Here is a 19,004-nt window from a genome sequence, read left to right as displayed (position 1 = left end):
TTTTACCTTTATTTTCCCCATGTATCCTTGTTGCTTTTTCTCGATTATAAAAGATGTCGATCAAGGAGGGGGTCTGTGAAGTAGCGGACCTACGTTCATACATTCTCAGTATTCAGTGTTTTATTGTTCATAGTTAATATTGTAATTACCACATTCTATATTTTATGTACATTCTTTTATGTAATAATTCAGTAAAAATGTTTTAAGTTAATTCTGTTTTTGAGATGGTCCTTTTAGTTGCTGTAAATTAGCTTTCCCTACTTGAAAGACCAGAAATAGCCACTGGTATTCGGCCTGTTACATTGTACAATAAGCACCAACAACTGAAAAATACAGCAAAACAATAGAATACAAGAAAACATATTGTAGTACTAAATATACACCTTTAATTGTAATTAAAAAAACTTTTATTTTTTACCTTTTTTAAAGAAAATATATGAATATTTGATGATTACACAAATTACATTGTCATATTGACTATGCCATGGGTGCAGTTCACAAGTGTTTACATACAGTCAATGTCATAACGTAACTGTTGAAAAATTACTTCAAAATCTACAATGTGAAGAATACTTCATTTGCTCTAATTTGGAAATCAGTTTTTGCCAAAATACACAATTATAAGGCACTAAATACTATTAAGTTGTCATCACATTATTTTATTATAATCAGTCGACAAATAAAATAAAGTGGGCCTGTCTGAGGCATGTAACTCCAGGGCTAAAAAGGAGTCCCACTCCTGCAGTGAAGTTCTGTAGAAGAGTGTTTGTGTCCATATTTCGTTGAGCTGTTTAAAAAAGTATAATGTTTAATAAACAAACTTTTGCATCAACCAAACCAGTTGTCCAGCGCCATATTGATTGTATATACAACCTTAAACTGATATGTCTGTAAGCTATGATATTACGGACCTTAGACCCCCTCAGGTGGTACTGCATCAAAAACCGACATCAGTGTGGAAAGGATATCACCACATGGGCTCAGGAACACTTCATAAAACCACTGTCAGTAACTACAGTTGGTCACTACATCTGTAAGTGCAAGTTCCATCCATCATCTTCCGCTTATCCGAGGTCGGGTCGCGGGGGCAGCAGCCTAAGCAGGGAAGCCCAGACTTCCCCCTCTCCAGCCACTTCGTCTAGCTCTTCCCGGGGGATCCCGAGGCGTTCCCAGGCCAGCCGGGAGACATAGTCTTCCCAACGTGTCCTGGGTCTTCCCCGTGGCCTCCTACCAGCTGGACGTGCCCTAAACACCTCCCTAGGGAGGCGTTCGGGTGGCATCCGGACCAGATGCCCGAACCACCTCATCTGGCTCCTCTCGATGTGGAGGAGCAGCGGCTTTACGTTGAGCTCCTCCCGGATGGCAGAGCTTCTCACCCTATCTCTAAGGGAGAGCCCCGCCACCCGGCGGAGGAAACTCATGTCGGCCGCTTGTACCCGTGATCTTATCCTTTCGGTCATGACCCAGAGCTCATGACCATAGGTGAGGATGGGAACGTAGATCGACCGATAAATTGAGAGCTTTGCCTTCTGGCTCAGCTCCTTCTTCACCACAACGGATCGATAAAACGTCCGCATTACTGTAGACGCCGCACCGATCCGCCTGTCAATCTCACGATCCACTCTTCCCCCACTCGTGAACAAGACTCCTAGGTACTTGAACTCCTCCACTTGGGGCAGGGTCTCCTCCCCAACCCAGAGATGGCACTCCACCCTTTTCCGGGCGAGAACCATGGACTCGGACTTGCAGGTGCTGATTCTCATTCCGGTCGCTTCACACTCGGCTGCGAACCGATCCAGTGAGAGCTGAAGATCCCGGCCAGATGAAGCCATCAGGACTACATCATCTGCAAAAAGCAGAGATCTAATCCCGTGGCCACCAAACCGGATCCCCTCAACGCCTTGGCTGCGCCTAGAAATTCTGTCCATAAAAGTTATGAACAGAATCGGTGTCAAAGGACAGCCTTGGCGGAGTCCAACCCTCACTGGAAACGTGTCCGACTTACTGCCAGCAATGCGGACCAAGCTCTGGCACTGATCATACAGGGAGCGGACTGCCACAATAAGACAGTTCGGTACCCCATACTCTCTGAGCACTCCCCACAGGACTTCCCGAGGGACACGGTGGAATGCCTTCTCCAAGTCCACAAAGCACATGTAGACTGGTTGGGCAAACTCCCATGCACCCTCAAGAACCCTGCCGAGAGTATAGAGCTGGTCCACGGTTCCACGACCAGGACGAAAACCACACTGTTCCTCCTGAATTCGAGGTTCGACTATCCGGCGTAGCCTCCTCTCCAGTACACCTGAATAAACCTTACCGGGAAGGCTGAGGAGTGTGATCCCACGATAGTTGGAACACACCCTCCGGTCCCCCTTCTTAAAGAGAGGGACCACCACCCCGGTCTGCCAATCCAGAGGTACCGCCCCCGATGTCCACGCAATGCTGCAGAGTCTTGTCAACCAAGACAGCCCCACAGCATCCAGAGCCTTGAGGAACTCCGGGCGGGTCTCATCCACCCCCGGGGCCTTGCCGCCGAGGAGCTTTTTAACTACCTCAGCGACCTCAGCCCCAGAAATAGGAGAGTCCACCACAGATTCCCCAGGCACCGCTTCCTCAAAGGAAGACGTGTTGGTGGGATTGAGGAAGTCTTCGAAGTATTCCCTCCACCGATCCACAACATCCGCAGTCGAAGTCAGCAGAACACCATCCGCACCATACACGGTGTTGATAGTGCACTGCTTCCCCTTCCTGAGGCGGCGTATGGTGGTCCAGAATCGCTTCGAAGCCGTCCGGAAGTCGTTTTCCATGGCTTCCCCGAACTCTTCCCATGTCCGAGTTTTTGCCTTGGCTACCGTTAAAGCTGCACACCGCTTGGCCCGTCGGTACCCGTCCACTGCCTCCGGAGTCCTATGAACCAAAAGAACCCGATAGGACTCCTTCAGCTTGACGGCATCCCTCACTGCTGGTGTCCACCAACGGGTTCTGGGATTACCGCCACGACAGGCACCAACAACCTTGCGGCCACAGCTCCAATCAGCCGCCTCGACAATAGAGGTTCGGAACATGGTCCACTCGGACTCAATGTCCAAAGTTCTCCCGGAGGTGTGAATTGAAACTCTCTCTGACAGGAGACTCTGCCAGACGTTCCCAGCAGACCCTCACAATGCGTTTGGGCCTGCCAGGTCTGTCCGGCATCCTCCTCCACCATCGCAGCCAACTCACCACCAGGTGGTGATCGGTAGAAAGCTCCGCCCCTCTCTTCACCCGAGTGTCCAGAACATGAGGCCGCAAATCCGATGACACGACTATAAAGTCAATCATGGAACTGCGGCCTAGGGTGTCCTGGTGCCAAGTGCACATATGGACACCCTTATGTTTGAACATGGTGTTCGTTATGGACAATCCGTGACGAGCACAAAAGTCCAATAACAAAACACCACTCGGGTTTAGATCCGGGCGACCATTCTTCCCAATCACGCCTCTCCAGGTTTCACTGTCGTTGCCAACATGAGCGTTGAAGTCTCCCAGTAGGACAAGGGAATCACCCGGGGGAGCACTTTCCAGTACTCCCTCGAGTGTACCCAAAAAGGGTGGGTATTCTGAACTGCTGTTTGGTGCGTAAGCACAAACAACAGTCAGGACCCGTCCCCCCACCCGAAGGCGAAGGGAAGCTACCCTCTCGTCCACTGGGTTGAACTCAAACGTGCAGGCTTTGAGCCGGGGGGCAACGAGAATTGCCACCCCAGCCCGTCGCCTCTCACTGTCGGCAACGCCAGAGTGGAAGAGGGTCCAGTCCCTCTCGAGGGAACTGGTTCCAGAGCCCTTGCTGTGCGTCGAGGTGAGTCGGACTATATCCAGCCGGAACTTCTCTACCTCGCGGACTAGCTCAGGCTCCTTCCCCCCCAGTGAGGTGACGTTCCACGTCCCAAGAGCTAGCTTCTGTAGCCGAGGATCGGACCGCCAAGTGCCCTGCCTTCGGCTGCCACCCAGCTCACAATGCACCCGACCTCTATGGCCCCTAAGTGCAAGTTAAAACTCTAATATGCAAAGCAAAAGCCATTTATCAACAACATCCAGAAACGCCGCCACCTTCGCTTCTGTGGTCTGACGAGTCCACATTTAAAATCATATTTGGAAACTATGGATGTGGTGTCCTCCGGAACAAAGAGGAACATAACTATTCGGATTGTTATAGATGCAAAGTTCAAAAGCCAGCATCTGTGATGGTATGGGGGTGTATTAGTGCCCAAGGTATGGGTAACTTACACATCTTTGAAGGCACTATTAATGCTGAATGGTCCACACAGGTTTTGGAGCAACATATGTTGTCATCCAAGCAACGTTATCATGGACGCCCCTGCTTATTTCAGTAAGACAATGCCAAGACACGTGTTACAACAGTGTGGCTTCGCAGTAAAAGAGTGGGTACTTTCCTGGCCCGCCTGCAGTCCAGACCTGTCTCCCATCAAAAATGTGTGGCGCATTATGAAGCGTAAAATACAACAGCGGAGACCCCAGACTGTTGAACGACTGAAGCTCTACATAAAACAAGAATGGGAAAAATTCTTCTTTCAAAGCTTCAACAATTAGTTTCCTCAGCTCCCAAACGTTTATTGAGTGTTGTTAAAAGAAAAGGTGATGTAACACAGTGATGAACATGCCCTTTCCCAACTATTTTGGCACGTGTTGCAGCCATGAAATTCTAAGTTAATTAGTATTTGCAAAAGAACATAAAGTTTATGAGTTTGAACATCAAATATCTTGTCTTTGTAGTGCATTCAATTGAATATGGGTTGAAAATGATTTGCAAATCATTGTATTCCGTTTATATTTACATCTAACACAATTTCCCAACTCATATGGAAACGGGGTTTGTATTAAGTCCATCTTTCATCATCTTTCTGTCTAACAGGTGGTGTGTGGTCAGAACTGCACTTTTGTTATTCAACCTAACGGGACTGTGTTAGCATGTGGAGAGGGCAGCTATGGTCGCCTGGGACAAGGCAACTCTGATGACCTGCATGTCCTAACTGTCATCTCAGCTCTTCAAGGTAATGTTAAAAACCTGTTACTAGATATGTTCTCTTCTGTTTTAAATCTTTTTGCTCTTGAGGCCACTCCAGAATCAGAGGCTAAGCTGATTCCCAATTCTCCCCCTCAACCCTTCCTCCTTTGTTATAAATAACTTAGATTTATAGATTTATATCGCGCTTTTCTAAACACTGAAAGCGCTCACAGAGAAGTGGGACTCAACATTCATTCACACCTGGTGGTGGTAAGCTACATCAGTAGCCACAGCTGCTCTGGGGTAGACTGACGGAAGCGTGGCTGCCAGTTTGCGCCTACGGCCCCTCCGACCACCACCTTTCATTCATTCGTCATTCATTCACCAGTGTGAGTGGCACCGGGGGCAAAGGGTGAAGTGTCCAGCCCAAGGACACAACGGCAGCGATTTTTTTGGATGTCAATATGTGGTAAGCGAACCTGCAACCCTCAGGTTTCTGGCCTGCCGCTCTTATACCCCTAACTCTCACCCTTCGAGACAGATGGCCAAGACATGGTGTTGGAAAATATGTTCTAAGAAATGAGACACCACTGGTTTCCTGTGTACAAAAAACAATGGTTTTGAAGTTGTTTTAGAGGGCTTTGAAGGCAACAACGATGACTCCTATTAGCTGCATCATGCAAGTATTTTGTATCATCATTAGAATCCTAAAAAAAAAAGAAGACGCGTTCTTGTCGCTCAATTTATGCCACATTTACACAAAAGCAAATCCAATACTAGGAGTGTAACGATTTATCGATAATCGATTTATATTGCTTAAATTCAACAGCATTGATATGCAAGTTCGCCTTCCGGAAGTTAGGTATCAGTCCAACATTGTTTTAAAAAGGAAATTAATAGATTTTATTCATATTAAAAAAAAGGAAAGTATTGGATTTAAGAACGTCAGACTTCATATGAAGTTTAACGCTTTTAATGATAAGGACATTACACAATTCAAGTCTGTCTGCCCGTCTGTGGCATCATCGCCATCAGTCGACAAAACAAAAATAGCTACAGTGGCCGAGAAAGTGACAAAAGTGACAAGACGATAACATAAATTACAACATAACTTTTAGCTACAGCACGATTGCAAAAGCCACAACAAATACAAACACCACAACACAATAGTATAAATCCGTAACACAACTTTAAGCCACAAAGGAAGCGACGAACACGACGTAAGTATCAGCGGAGCAAGCTACGGCGTCGGACCAACTTCGTGAACAGAGTGTATTAGTGCTATTAAACATTTTTTAAAAAGGTACTTATGATTGAAAACGTGATGCCATTTGACTTACTTTCCAACTTTGTTTATTACACCCTTTTCAAATTTCAGTCTCAGGAAGTCGGTGAGTTATCTAAACGTGTCCGCTCTCACTTCATTTTGTCGTTGTATTGTCGTGTTATGGCTTTATGTCATTGTCCTGTGGCGTTTGTATTTGTTGTGACTTCTCTCCGCTATAGTCGCTGTTTATTAAGAAGAGAGAAGTAGCAGGCCAAACCATTGCGCATTTAACTTGAAGAGATTTGGTTGCACATACGCATCCATTTTCTACTGCTTGTCCCCCCGGGGTCACGGGGGTGTATGGGGCCTATTCCAACTGCATTCGGGTGGAAGGCACGTTACACCCTGGACAAGTCCCCACCTCATCGCAGGGCAACCACAGACAACATTCACACTCACATTCACACACTAGGACCAATTTTGTGTTGCCAATCAACTTAATTTATATAATTGTATTTTGTATTTGTATAATTTTGGGGCGGCATAGCTCGGTTGGTAGAGTGGCCGTGCCAGCAACTTGAAGGTTCCAGGTTCGATTCCCGCTTCCGGCTTCCTAGTCCAGTGACTAGTCCTTGGGCAAGACACTTTACCCACTTGCTTCCAGTGCCACACACACTGGTTTAAATGTAATTTAGATATTGGATTTCACTATGTAAAGCGCTTTGAGTCACTAGAGAAAAGTGCTATATAAATATAATTCACTACTATTTTATGTCAAAAACAACAGTAAAAGTAGCAGGTAAACCTACTGTTAATTTTACTTGAAGAGTAATGGTTGCACTTTATTTTTGATATGAATATTGTGTTATTTTATGTTTAAAAACAAAAGCAGAAGTAACAGGCAAATCTATTGTTAAAATGTTTGTTACTGTACTTGTATTGAACATTTCTGGTATATTGAAAATGAGAGCAAAAGTGTTTCCTCTTCTTAATCCCACCAAAAGTGTTGGTTGCACTTTATTAAAATAACATGTCAACGCATTGGCCATTAATTGTTCTTTACTCGCTTGTTTGTATCCATAATTTATTAATACCTAAATCCGTTACAAAAAATAACAGGAATATAGGAAACTTTACCTGTAGTGTCCAACATCCAATATTCATTTCACAGTCAGATTGCTTGATTTATTTATTTTTTTGCTAAAATGTTAATGGATCATTTACAACTCACTAAATCGTTTTGGATGGTATCGTTCTAAAAAAATATTGTCCATGAGTTGTTTCAGCAACCACCAATTCTGGATTGAAATGTGTTAAAACCATTTGTTACACCCCTATCCAATACATATTATCTTGACCACAATGTATTAAATGTATATTAAACTCATCATAGGTCGTTTTTACCTTACTAAAGACTTGGGACATTGCATGTTCGTGAACATGAAAAACCAAAGGCTAGGAAAGGGGTAAGTGGGAAAATTGAGATTCAGCCTAGACTCAGCTATCTGCTATTCAGTGTGTCAAGTCACAGGGATTTAATATGACCACATAGTTGTCTTCAGTAATTAACATCTACCCTGACCTTTTAATTGTTTTGATGTTCATCAGGTTTTGTAGTGACTCAGCTGGTGACATCCTGTGGCAGTGATGGCCACTCCATGGCGTTGACAGAGAGTGGTGAGGTGTTTAGTTGGGGCGACGGTGACTATGGAAAGCTTGGCCATGGGAATAGTGACCGTCAGCGCCGACCCAGACAGATTGAAGCTTTGCAAGGAGAAGAGGTGATACAGGTCAGTCTTGAAGTCACAAAGAGTACAGAGCACATACGATAGTAAGATTTGGTCAAACATAGTTGTTATAACAGACCCTCTTGAATTCATTGCATGGTAATTGCACCAATTGACGCAAATTCAACTCATAGTTGTTATAACAGACCCTCTTGAATTAATTATCGCAAATTATGCGCAGATTTACAACTTTGTCCAATCCCATTAACATCTTGCACATTTTGGATAATCATAATTTTCGCCAGTCAAATTTGTGCCTGAGCAGCTGCTTGTCAGCCATCTAATTAAATCTTGTGTTTGTTTCTTGTGTAGATAGCAAAGAGCAGCATTGTGCAGCAATAAATGCATGTGGAGCGTAAAATCAAGTCTTAATTGCTGCAATGGCTCAACTCTCGTAAATCGGTCGCTCAGACCATCTTCAAAGTTTCATCTACAGCGCTTAGATTTCTCGGTGAAGTAATATATAAATATTTAGCAACACACATAAATCCCCACTTACTTGCTTACGTTGACAGAGATGTGGACATGTAATGATGCTCTCTAATTGTCCCTCATTTACTAACTATGATTACCGCTGTGGATCGTGCTCCCTATGGAAGCGGAGATAAACTATTGTATGTGCAATGTGTTGGAACGTAAATGTAAGTTTATGATGGACAAGCATAGAACAAACACAGTGAATGTCTGCGTCTTTTGCCCAACAGAGCAGACAGCGGGCAAAAGGCGAGCCTTTAGTAGGGTTTGTTTTTACAATACAGTAATTTGGTCGGGAAAATGGTTAGAGAATGTGCTTTTACCTCCATCGAGTGTCTGTTTTGTACGTTGGGTTTTGTTATACTTTTGTAATAAAACTACTAAGCAGCATTGCTTACTTTCCAAGCTATTCAAACATTTGTGTGCAAATAAAACATATTTTGTTAGATACACTGAAATCTTGGTCTTTTTGGGGTTACGTTTACGAGCATCATGTAAAATATTCGAATTCCTAATATCACAGGACTAAAATCATCCTGTAACTTTTTCAAAAATCTACTGAGAAATAAGGTATTATAGGCCGCAACATTAACTTAAATCCTGCAAAATCTTGGAGAGATGTATAATTAACTAAAAGAGCCAATTAGTACCATACAAGTCATTTCTTGGATTAAATTAAAGTGGGGTTTTTTTGTCTTCCAGATGTCCTGCGGTTTCAAACACTCAGCTGTCGTAACCGCTGATGGAAAGCTTTTCTCTTTCGGTAATGGTGATTATGGCAGACTTGGCTTGGGGAACACATCCAACAAAAAGTTGCCAGAGAAGGTCACTGCTCTGGAAGGGTACCAAGTTGGTCAGGTAGGAAAAAGGGACTGAATTAAAAGGGGGCATTTTTAGATTTGTTATGTACACACATTTTGAAAGTTTTACAATCATGTTAAATGGACAGTTTACTGCAGGTAAATAAATACATGTATTGAGTAAGGTTTAATGACTGTTCAATATTTCATTTGTTTTCTATTAAGGTTGCATGTGGTCTGAACCACACTTTGGTCATTTCTGCTGATGGAATGATGGTGTGGGCTTTTGGTGATGGGGACTATGGTAAACTGGGGCTTGGCAATTCCACAGCCAAATCTTCACCTCAGGTAGGGACTGATTGGCCTGTAAGATAATCTCCATGTTTTATTTTTGTGCTGTATAGGTAATTAACTTGTTTTTTTTAATCCCTAGAAAGTAGAACTGTTATGTGGACTTGGCATCAAAAAAGTGGCCTGTGGAACACAATTCTCTGTGGCTTTAACCAAAGATGGCAAAGTGTTTACATTTGGCAAAGGTATGTTCCAGTCAATTTTGCTTAATTATTTATTGTTCCTTGATATGAATTAATATTTAAAATATATTATGTTGTACATCCGTAACTACAACTTAATTACTTTTTGTAAATTATTTTGTAATATTGTTTTGTGGCCCCGAAAGGGAATAAGCGGTAGAAAATGGATGGATGGGTGGATGTTTTGTGGTATTTATTTATGATGTTAATTTTTTAAATATAACTTAATTTAAAAAAAAAGTCTGGCTCAATATTAGGCTATAATTTTGTTTAGTTTTTTGTCAAATCATTGTGAAGTGTGATATGTAGGGGTGTAACGGTACACAAAAATTATGGTTCGGTACGTACCTCAGTTTAGAGGTCACGATTCGGTTCATTTTCGGTACAGTAAGAAAACAACAAATAATACATTTTAAGGTTATTTATTTACAAAATTTGTAAACAATGGCTTTATCCTTTTAACATTGGGAACACTATAATATTTCTGCCCACGTTAATCAACATTAAACTGCCTCAAATTGTTGCTCAGATTAAGTAAAATGACAAAACTTCTCTTCTACATACTAAAAGTGCAACATTAAACAGTTTCAAGTCAACTCATCATGCTTAATTTATCACAGCATTTGGGAAGCCTGTAGTTGATTTTTATTATGTAAATGTTATATTTTTATCAACGGACTCTGCCATTCAAAGCTTTTCTGTCCGTAAAAAACACACGCACACACACACACGACAAAATGAGCTAACGTCACGCTAAAAGCTAATTAGCCTTCACTTCAAGCCAGAACTGCGAGCGAGCTGAGCTGCAGTTTAACTTTCTAGAAGGTCAACGGGCTCATAGTGATGTTAGTAGTAGTTGACTGGCAGGTGTTTATCATTTGGGGAGAGTACGCTGCCTTATGCTCACCTGCTAAACACCTATCTGCTCGACTCTGAAGCATTTATTACATTCGCTCTGAATACGCACTGATGATTGGCTGTTACCGCTATATTTGTAACTAATCAGATGGTTGTGTGGGTGGGACAATGCTGGGTGCTGAGACAGCGGCAGAAGAAGCAAAGCAGCTTGTTAAGACTTTAGCTTAGAAACTCGTTCGGTACGGCCACGTACAGAACCGAAACCCCCGTACCGAAACGGTTCAATACAAATAAACGTCCCGTTACACCCCTAGTGATATGTTTTTTTTATGCAGATCGACTCATTGGTTTGCCGGAAGCTCGGGCAAGAAACCACAACCGTCCTCAACAGGTGCCAGCTCTATCTGGCCTCCACATCCAGGATGTCGCTGCAGGAGCTGAGCACACTATAGTTCTTTCGTCCACTGGGGACGTTTACACATGGGGCAGCAACTTGGAGGGCCAGGTGAAAATGTTTCTAAAAAAAAGTTTTTATAATACTATTGTTTTGTGATGTATAGTTTAGACTACTATAGTAGATCATTCATCCAAAAATCTAACTTTATTTCCTTAATATCTAACATTGTCTTTTTAGCTCGGCCTGAGTCACACCAATCATGTGAGAGAACCTACCCTGGTGACAGCGCTGCAGGGAAAGAACATTAACCAGATCACTGCTGGGCGCTGCCACAGCGCAGCATGGACCGCTCCTTCAGTGCCCCCCCGAGCACCAGGTCATCATACGCTCAACCTGAATCTCACACTCCGTTACTCTCAAATTAAAAATTGTAGTAGTAGAAACCCACACTGTTTCACCAGGCATCCACTACTTTTCTATGAAAGAGGTTTTCCGACTTTGATGTCCGCACGGGCCTGTACTGGAATCTGCTTTAAAAATTGCCCAAGAAGTTCTGGTCCGCCATGTTCTTATTACTAAGAAAAATGTCCATGTGAGTCAATATACAATTTGAGGCATCTCGGCACACGTCACATGATTCAATCAAAGTGACAGCACGAGAGAGATGGATAGACATGATGATGACAGAGTGGGCATCGCTGCTAAAATTGACTCCCTAATTTCTTGGGAAATTTCCCATATTTTAAAATAAAAATGTTGACCTGTATGGTCAACATGTAAAGTAGTATTGTTAACTTTATTATTATTACAAAGCCACATGAAACAGCAACAGCGACGAAACTACTCTCTAATTACACATCACCAAGACATGCACCCAGTGAATTCCTGTTCATTGCAAGGTAAGCTTTCATCAATCAAAGTTTATTTATATAGCTCCAAATCACAAGTGTCTTAGAGGGCTGCACAAGTCACAACGACATCCTCTACTCAGATCCCACATCAGGACAAGAAAAAAACTCAACCCTGAGGGATACAATGAAAGCTTTAAAAATCAACAGTAATAACCTGGATTCTACCTGTAACTTATAAAATGAGAGCTTTAAAAACCAACAGTAATAACCTGCGTTCTACCTGTAACTTATAAAATGAGAGCTTTAAAAACCAACAGTAATAACCTGGGTTCTACCTGTAACTTATAAAATCCACTTTTTCTGTTTAAGCTTGTTAACAACTGTAAGAAAAATTGTAACAATGTAATCGTTGCCGTTGGTTAGTCAGTAAGTTAGCAGCGTAGCTCAAAAGGTTTAAGTGGAATTGCATTTTTTTTGGAAGTTTTCCTCTTTTTCACAATGATTATGAGAGACCTGACGATGAATGTTATTTTAGTTTGATGCCTTTTTAATATTAAATAAATGCGATCAAAAGTGCTTACAATTGAGCCTATGGAAGCTGCTCAATTCTGCCTATAAAGCCCTTTAAAACAAACATCTCCATTAGGGTTTGATATACATGATGTAAGTATATATATAATGTAATAAGAGGCACATTTATAATAACATTTAATATATACGTACTTTGATCTTTTTAAGCATTAGCGGCGCAAAAATTTCAAAAAACCTTCACAACCTTTGTTTTTTTTTTATTCTTCATCACTGATTACTACTCACTGCAGACTTCATGAGAGCCAACAAACATGATAAAACATCAGTTACTGTCAATAGGATGCCGACTGCTGGGATGTTCACATTCCCATTTGTTTAAATGAAAAATGTCTCACATTCCTCACAAAGATACTCGGGGTGTGGGTCGGTAACCAAGCATCCAGCTAAATGGCTGTCAAAGTGTACCAACTTCTCGGATTACATCCTGGTCTACAACAAACTTCCAAAAAGCAGGGAAGTAAGGAAACACCAGACCAGCCGATGATGTAAACATAGGAACACATGGTTGTGATCAAGTTGCCGCTATAAATCGTTCATCTGCGCTACCACTTATAATGACACGAAATGTAAGTGGATTTTTGTTGGCACTTTTTGAATATGGTTATTTATTTGATTTTATGGACGGAATAGAGGACTCCATATTGGCTCCGCTGTAAGCAGACTTTTATTTAAATGTATTTACAAGATTAAGTGCTTTTTTTTTTTTTTCTAATCCATCGGATGTCACGTCTTTCAGAATGATTGTGAACGATTCCAAGAAAAAAGTGCAGTTCCTCTTTAAGGGCTGAACCGGATTTATTTTTCTTTACGACAGGGGTCACCAGCCTTTTTGAAACCAAGAGCTACTTCTTGGGTACTGATTAATGCGAAGGGCTACCAGTTTGATACACTAATAAATTGCCAGAAATAGCCAATTTGCTCAATTTACCTTTAATAAATAAATCTATATTTATAAAAAAAAATGGGTATTTCTGTCTGTCATTCCGTCGTACATTTGTTTTACCTTTTATGGAAGGTTTTTTATAGAGAATAAATGATGAAAAAAACACTTAATTGAACGGTTTAAAAGAGGAGAAAACACAAAATAAATGAAAATTCAATTTTTAAACATAGTTTATCTTCAATTTCGACTCTTTAAAATTCAAAATTCAACCAAAAAAATAAATAGAAAAACTAGCTAATTCGAATCTTTTTGAAAAAAATAAAAAATGAAGTTATGGAACATCATTAGTCATTTTTCCTGATTAAGATTAATTTTAGAATTTTGATGGCATGTTTTGAATAGGTTAAAATCCAGTCTGCACCTTGTTAGAATATATAACAAATTGGACCAAGCTATATTTCTAACAAGACAAATCATTATTTCTTCTATATTTTCCAGAACAAAAATTTTAAAAGAAATTCAAAAGAATTTGAAATAAGATTTAAATTCGATTCTACAAATTTTCTAGATTTGCAAGAATATTTTTTTATTTATTTTAATCACAAATATTCTTCGTCGAAAAAACAGAAGCTAAAATGAAGAATTAAATTAAAACGTATTTATTATTCTTTATAACAACAAAAATAAATGTAGTTGAACATTGATTTAAATTTTCAGGAAAGAAGAGGAAGGAATTTAAAAGGTATATGTGTTTAAAAATCCTAAAATAATTTTTAAGGTTGTATTTTTTTCTCTAAAATTTTCTTTCTGAGAGTTATAAGAAGCAAAGTAAAAAAAATAAATGAATTTATTTAAACAAGTGAAGACCAGGTCTTTAAAATATTTTCTTGGATTTTCAAATTCTATTTGAGTTTTGTCTCTCAGAATTAAAAATGTCGAGCAAAACGAGACCAGCTTGCTAGTAAATAAAATAAAATTTAAAAGATAGAGGCAGCTCACTGGTAAGTGCTGCTATTTGAGCTATTTTTAGAACAGGCCAGCGGGCGACTCATCTGGTCTTACGGGCACCGCGTTGGTGACCCCTGCTTTACGATAATGTAGTACATTTTACATTACGAGCATCAACTTCTGTATGTGTGTTTTCGACACTGGCTCCACCCACAGAGAAAAAGAGTGTGGATGACTGACAAGAGGCTTTTCTCCATTTCCCTCTAGGCTCTTCAGTTCCTCTCCAGCTGGGTCTGCCTGTGGCTGTGCCCCCTCAGTACGCCGTGCTCAAGGAGGTGAGCTTGGAGGCTGTGAGGGCTCGGCTGCGTCTGCTTTACCACTTCTCTGATCTCATGTACTCTTCTTGGAGGCTCCTCAACCTCAGTCCCAACAATCAGGTATCAAAAGAAAACAAAACACATTCAGGAAACCGAGGCATATGAACTGAAAACAGTTTTTTGTTGAATTTCCATGAGTTAGGAAAGAAATGTATCCAATCCAGAGTCACCACTGGGTTGGGGGTACTATTACATTTCTGGTTAAATATGTGTCTAACAAAGTTTAAATTTGTAACACATGAAGGCATTGTGTTCTACTAACTAGCCAACTGTTAATTATCATGCGTTGACAGAGCTGCACCTCCCACTACAACGCTGGTACATGGGGTATTGTTCAGGGCAAACTAAGACCCTTGTTAGCTCCAAGGGTATACACTCTACCCATGGTGCGTTCCATTGGCAAAACCATGGTGCAAGGCAAGAATTATGGCCCCCAGATCACGGTCAAACGGATCTCTACGAGGTCAGTAGCTGTCACTTGCAGTGGCATATTTGCTGACACTTGCTCAGATATATTCTCCTCTGTTGACTCCTTGCAGGGGAAGGAAGTGCAAACCCATTTTTGTGCAGATTGCTCGCCAGGTGGTGAAGCTCAACGCTTCAGACCTTCGACTTCCCTCAAGGGCCTGGAAGGTAAAGCTGGTGGGCGAGGGCGCTGATGACGCAGGCGGCGTCTTTGATGATACTATAACAGAAATGTGTCAGGTAGGAGAAACCAACCATCATTTATGCAATGTTTTCAGACTTTTCAGAATGGTAAGGGTTTGATTGTGCTTATTGGTCTGCAAATGTGTTCAAAGGAGTTGGAGACTGGTGTGGTGGACCTGCTTATACCTTCCCCCAATGTCACAGCAGAGGTTGGATACAACAGAGATAGGTGAGGGTGGCACTTGGTGACATCAACCTTAGACTATATTTTAGATGTATCTGATATGTATCATCTATAATGGTGTGTTTTTTCTTCAGATTCTAAAAAAATGTGTGTGTACACATATAAAACCATAACTTCATTTGATACTCAATAAATGTGTTATTTATTTATATAACAGTTTGGTTGTGTAAAATAATCGTGTTAAAGGTGAACTGTACTTTTTTTATTTATTTTGCCTGTAGTTCACAATTCTTATGAGACAAGAACAGGTCATTTTTAAATGCATTCTAACTTGTAAATAAGTCTGTTTACAATGGACCCAATGGGAGCCATGACGTCATTGCATCTATTGAGTTTATTCCAACCATAAAACAAAATAAGTAACTATACAAAAAGAGCCAGCGATACGCCATTTGCATTTCATGACCTGAATTTTAGCCAAGTATGGCCCTAAGTACGTTAAGGACCTATATTTAGCAACGCAATGATCAGAGAGAGGTAACATCGTTATGCTGGCTGTATTGACATTGTATTTGCCTCTCACTTGGATAGCAAAATAATATGGACATAAACTGAGAAGTTGGTCAACTTCGACAGGCAATTTAGCCCCTGCAATAGTGAACAAAACGCTCGTTCCACCTCCCCTTTTCTTTTCGGGAGGATTATGAGTCATTCTTCATCTAAACGGGAATATATCAACATCCCATCAGTCGACATCCCAGTGAGAGTAGACATTGTATAGTAAGTGATGTTTTCTTACAATTGTTGTCTCTCATGATGTCCTCAGTCAGCAATAATTGGTGATGTCGAAGGAAAAAGTGTACGTAGTGATGCGTCCATGAATACACCGCCCTATGCTTAAATTGAGCAAAATACATAAATATTACATGTTATTGTGAGTGTGCCTGTACTACATTACATATATACTTACAGTGTGTATATACAACTTTTATGAAGTGTTTAGTTGTTTTTCTAAAGTGATTTATAGGAAAAATTGAGCGACTCGCATAGACTCCATTTATTTACTTGTAAGTGCATGAAAAAAGCAAAAATTGTGTTGTTACCTTACATAAAGTTTGTGAATGATAGGCAACATGTTCTCAAAAAAGAGCACTTCCCCTTCAATTGTGATCATTTAAATAAATAAATTAATTAGTCATGTAGTGAGTTCAATCAACCAGTCAACCTCAGCTAATGTTAGCAGGTAAGGTGTTAGCAATTCGGTAAGCCTTAGTAGCTCTTCACCAACCTAAACCGAAGGAGAACACTCCACGTATATCTATGATTCAGAGTCAATGAAAAGTACTGGGCCTTCCGAAAAAGAAATAGGTTATAGTGTAGCATAGCTGCTTTGTTCTCTGTTGCCCTCTAGAAAGAATAGATGGGTGCATTGGCGTTGTTAGGCCTATTTTAAGGGAACTGAAGTCCCCTTAAAATATTCTAAAGCCCCCCTAAATAATTTGGTGCGATATTTTTATTTTTAAACAAAAATGCAGAACAATTTTATATAAATATGCAGGAGTATGAGTTTAAATAGACAATAATATAACCTGTCATTTTTCACTATAATTATAAATCATTTAAAGACCAACCCTTTGTCAGCGCTTATTATCTAATCCGATCCGTTCCACCGGTAACAGTCCCCGCATTGCCATACTAAAAATCCCATCCATTGTTACCTTGCCAAGGTTGAACAGAACAGCAGCAGCAGCATTAAGGCTGTCTTCAGTGAGTTTACAACACAGCAGGGTTGGATGTCCAACTCAGACTTTTTATTTGTCAATTCTTATCTTTTTATGCAGTTCTTTACATCACAAAAACAGACTCCAATGTGAATGCAAACTGACCTGAATACGGACATGGCATCTTGACGTCGCATGTGTTTACGATAGTAAACATGTTTAAATTGTAGTTGTCCCAGTACTGGCACATTTGTGGCAAATAATACGATTAAGCACACGCTAATTAATCTGTGTTGTGATGAGTAATAGTAAAGAAATCACAGCAATAATACTAATAAAATGCTATCATTCTCTAATATTATTTTTTATACCGCCCTGAGCTCGGTAGGTCAGGAGTTCAAACCCCAGCCGAGTCATACCAAAGACTATAAAAATGGGACCCATTACCTCCCTGCTTGGCACTCCGCATCAAGGGTTGGAATCGGGGGTTAAATCACCAAAAATGATTCCCGGGCGCAGCCACAGCTGCTGCCCACTGCTTCCCTCACCTCCCAGGGGGTGATCAAGGGTGATGGGTCAAATGCAGAGAATAATTTCGCCACACGTAGTTGTGTGTGTGGCAATCATTGGTACTTTAACTATTTTAAATATATTATATTTCAATCATTTCAGGTCAGTTACCCACACTTGGTAAACTTCCTAATATTTCTCAATGCCATCAAATTACATGAAAAGCTTTAAATAATTGTCTGCGGAAAGCAAGGGAAATTGTGTTTCTCACATTCTTTATCAAAGTGCTGGCACTCGAAACTTTCTTTGGTCTCATGGTGGATTGTTTTGCATTCATACTCAATTCAGAAAGCGCACAGACTGAATCACCAAATGTATAAAATTCTTTGTTAGGACAGTCAATTCCACAAAATGATACACAAGTAAAATAATCATTTAAAAAATGAGACACAAAAATATGTAACGTAATCACAAAAATATTGTTTCCTTAAAACATAAAACCCAGCATTAATAAGGCATTCATTGCCATGACATTGCATGTGAACTTCAGACTACATACATCTCTCGTCACATCACGCTTCAAATATTGCAGTTTCACCACATCGCAAAATAACCATTTCCAGGCATAGAATGTCTAAATGAACTAAAAAAATATGAATACTACAGCACTATTGGCCAAGAGATGAAATCAAACCAATCAGATTACGCTGTTTAATACCGTGGCCAACCAGGCAGCATTATATATAATAATAAAAATGAGTATGTATATACATATATATATATGTATATATATATATATATATATATATATATATATATATATATGATAAAAATAATAATGCATTATTCTTGTTATTTCATCTCTAAAGGCTCTCACAATGATAAAAAATGCATTTCGAATGTGTAAACAGTTTTTTAATGCTCTCGCTATGAACATATTTGAGTTATAATCAATGATTCGACTTAAGAGAAATTAATTTATCGCCGTCCAATTAAAAGCGATAAACAAGGAATTACTCTAGAATCCTTTGTTCTGAATGACAACCCCAACACCTAGTCAGATGGGATAGGTTCCAACTTCCCTATCAACCTGCAAAGAATTAGCCAAATAGAAACTGGATGACAAGTTACAACTTGGTTGATTATTTTACGGTGTTAGAAAAATCA

General features: G+C 40.4%; 1 protein-coding gene across 13 annotated transcripts in view; it reads left to right on the top strand.

Moving 5' to 3' along the window:
* Positions 1-19,004, top strand: part of herc1 (HECT and RLD domain containing E3 ubiquitin protein ligase family member 1) — a 179,255-nt gene that overhangs the window by 152,500 nt on the left and 7,751 nt on the right. For all 13 annotated transcript variants that reach the window (XM_061886983.1, XM_061886987.1, XM_061886982.1 and 10 more), the window contains 11 exons: positions 4,916-5,054; positions 7,884-8,065; positions 9,239-9,394; positions 9,562-9,684; positions 9,770-9,872; positions 11,063-11,232; positions 11,362-11,500; positions 14,665-14,834; positions 15,068-15,237; positions 15,314-15,479; positions 15,575-15,651. In XM_061886983.1, coding sequence (XP_061742967.1) covers positions 4,916-5,054; positions 7,884-8,065; positions 9,239-9,394; positions 9,562-9,684; positions 9,770-9,872; positions 11,063-11,232; positions 11,362-11,500; positions 14,665-14,834; positions 15,068-15,237; positions 15,314-15,479; positions 15,575-15,651 — 1,595 coding nt within the window. The remainder of the gene's footprint in view (positions 1-4,915; positions 5,055-7,883; positions 8,066-9,238; positions 9,395-9,561; positions 9,685-9,769; positions 9,873-11,062; positions 11,233-11,361; positions 11,501-14,664; positions 14,835-15,067; positions 15,238-15,313; positions 15,480-15,574; positions 15,652-19,004) is intronic.

The sequence above is a fragment of the Nerophis ophidion genome, linkage group LG25, assembly GCF_033978795.1.
Source record: "Nerophis ophidion isolate RoL-2023_Sa linkage group LG25, RoL_Noph_v1.0, whole genome shotgun sequence".
NCBI lineage: Eukaryota > Metazoa > Chordata > Actinopteri > Syngnathiformes > Syngnathidae > Nerophis > Nerophis ophidion.
This window is presented reverse-complemented; position numbering and strand designations above follow the sequence as displayed.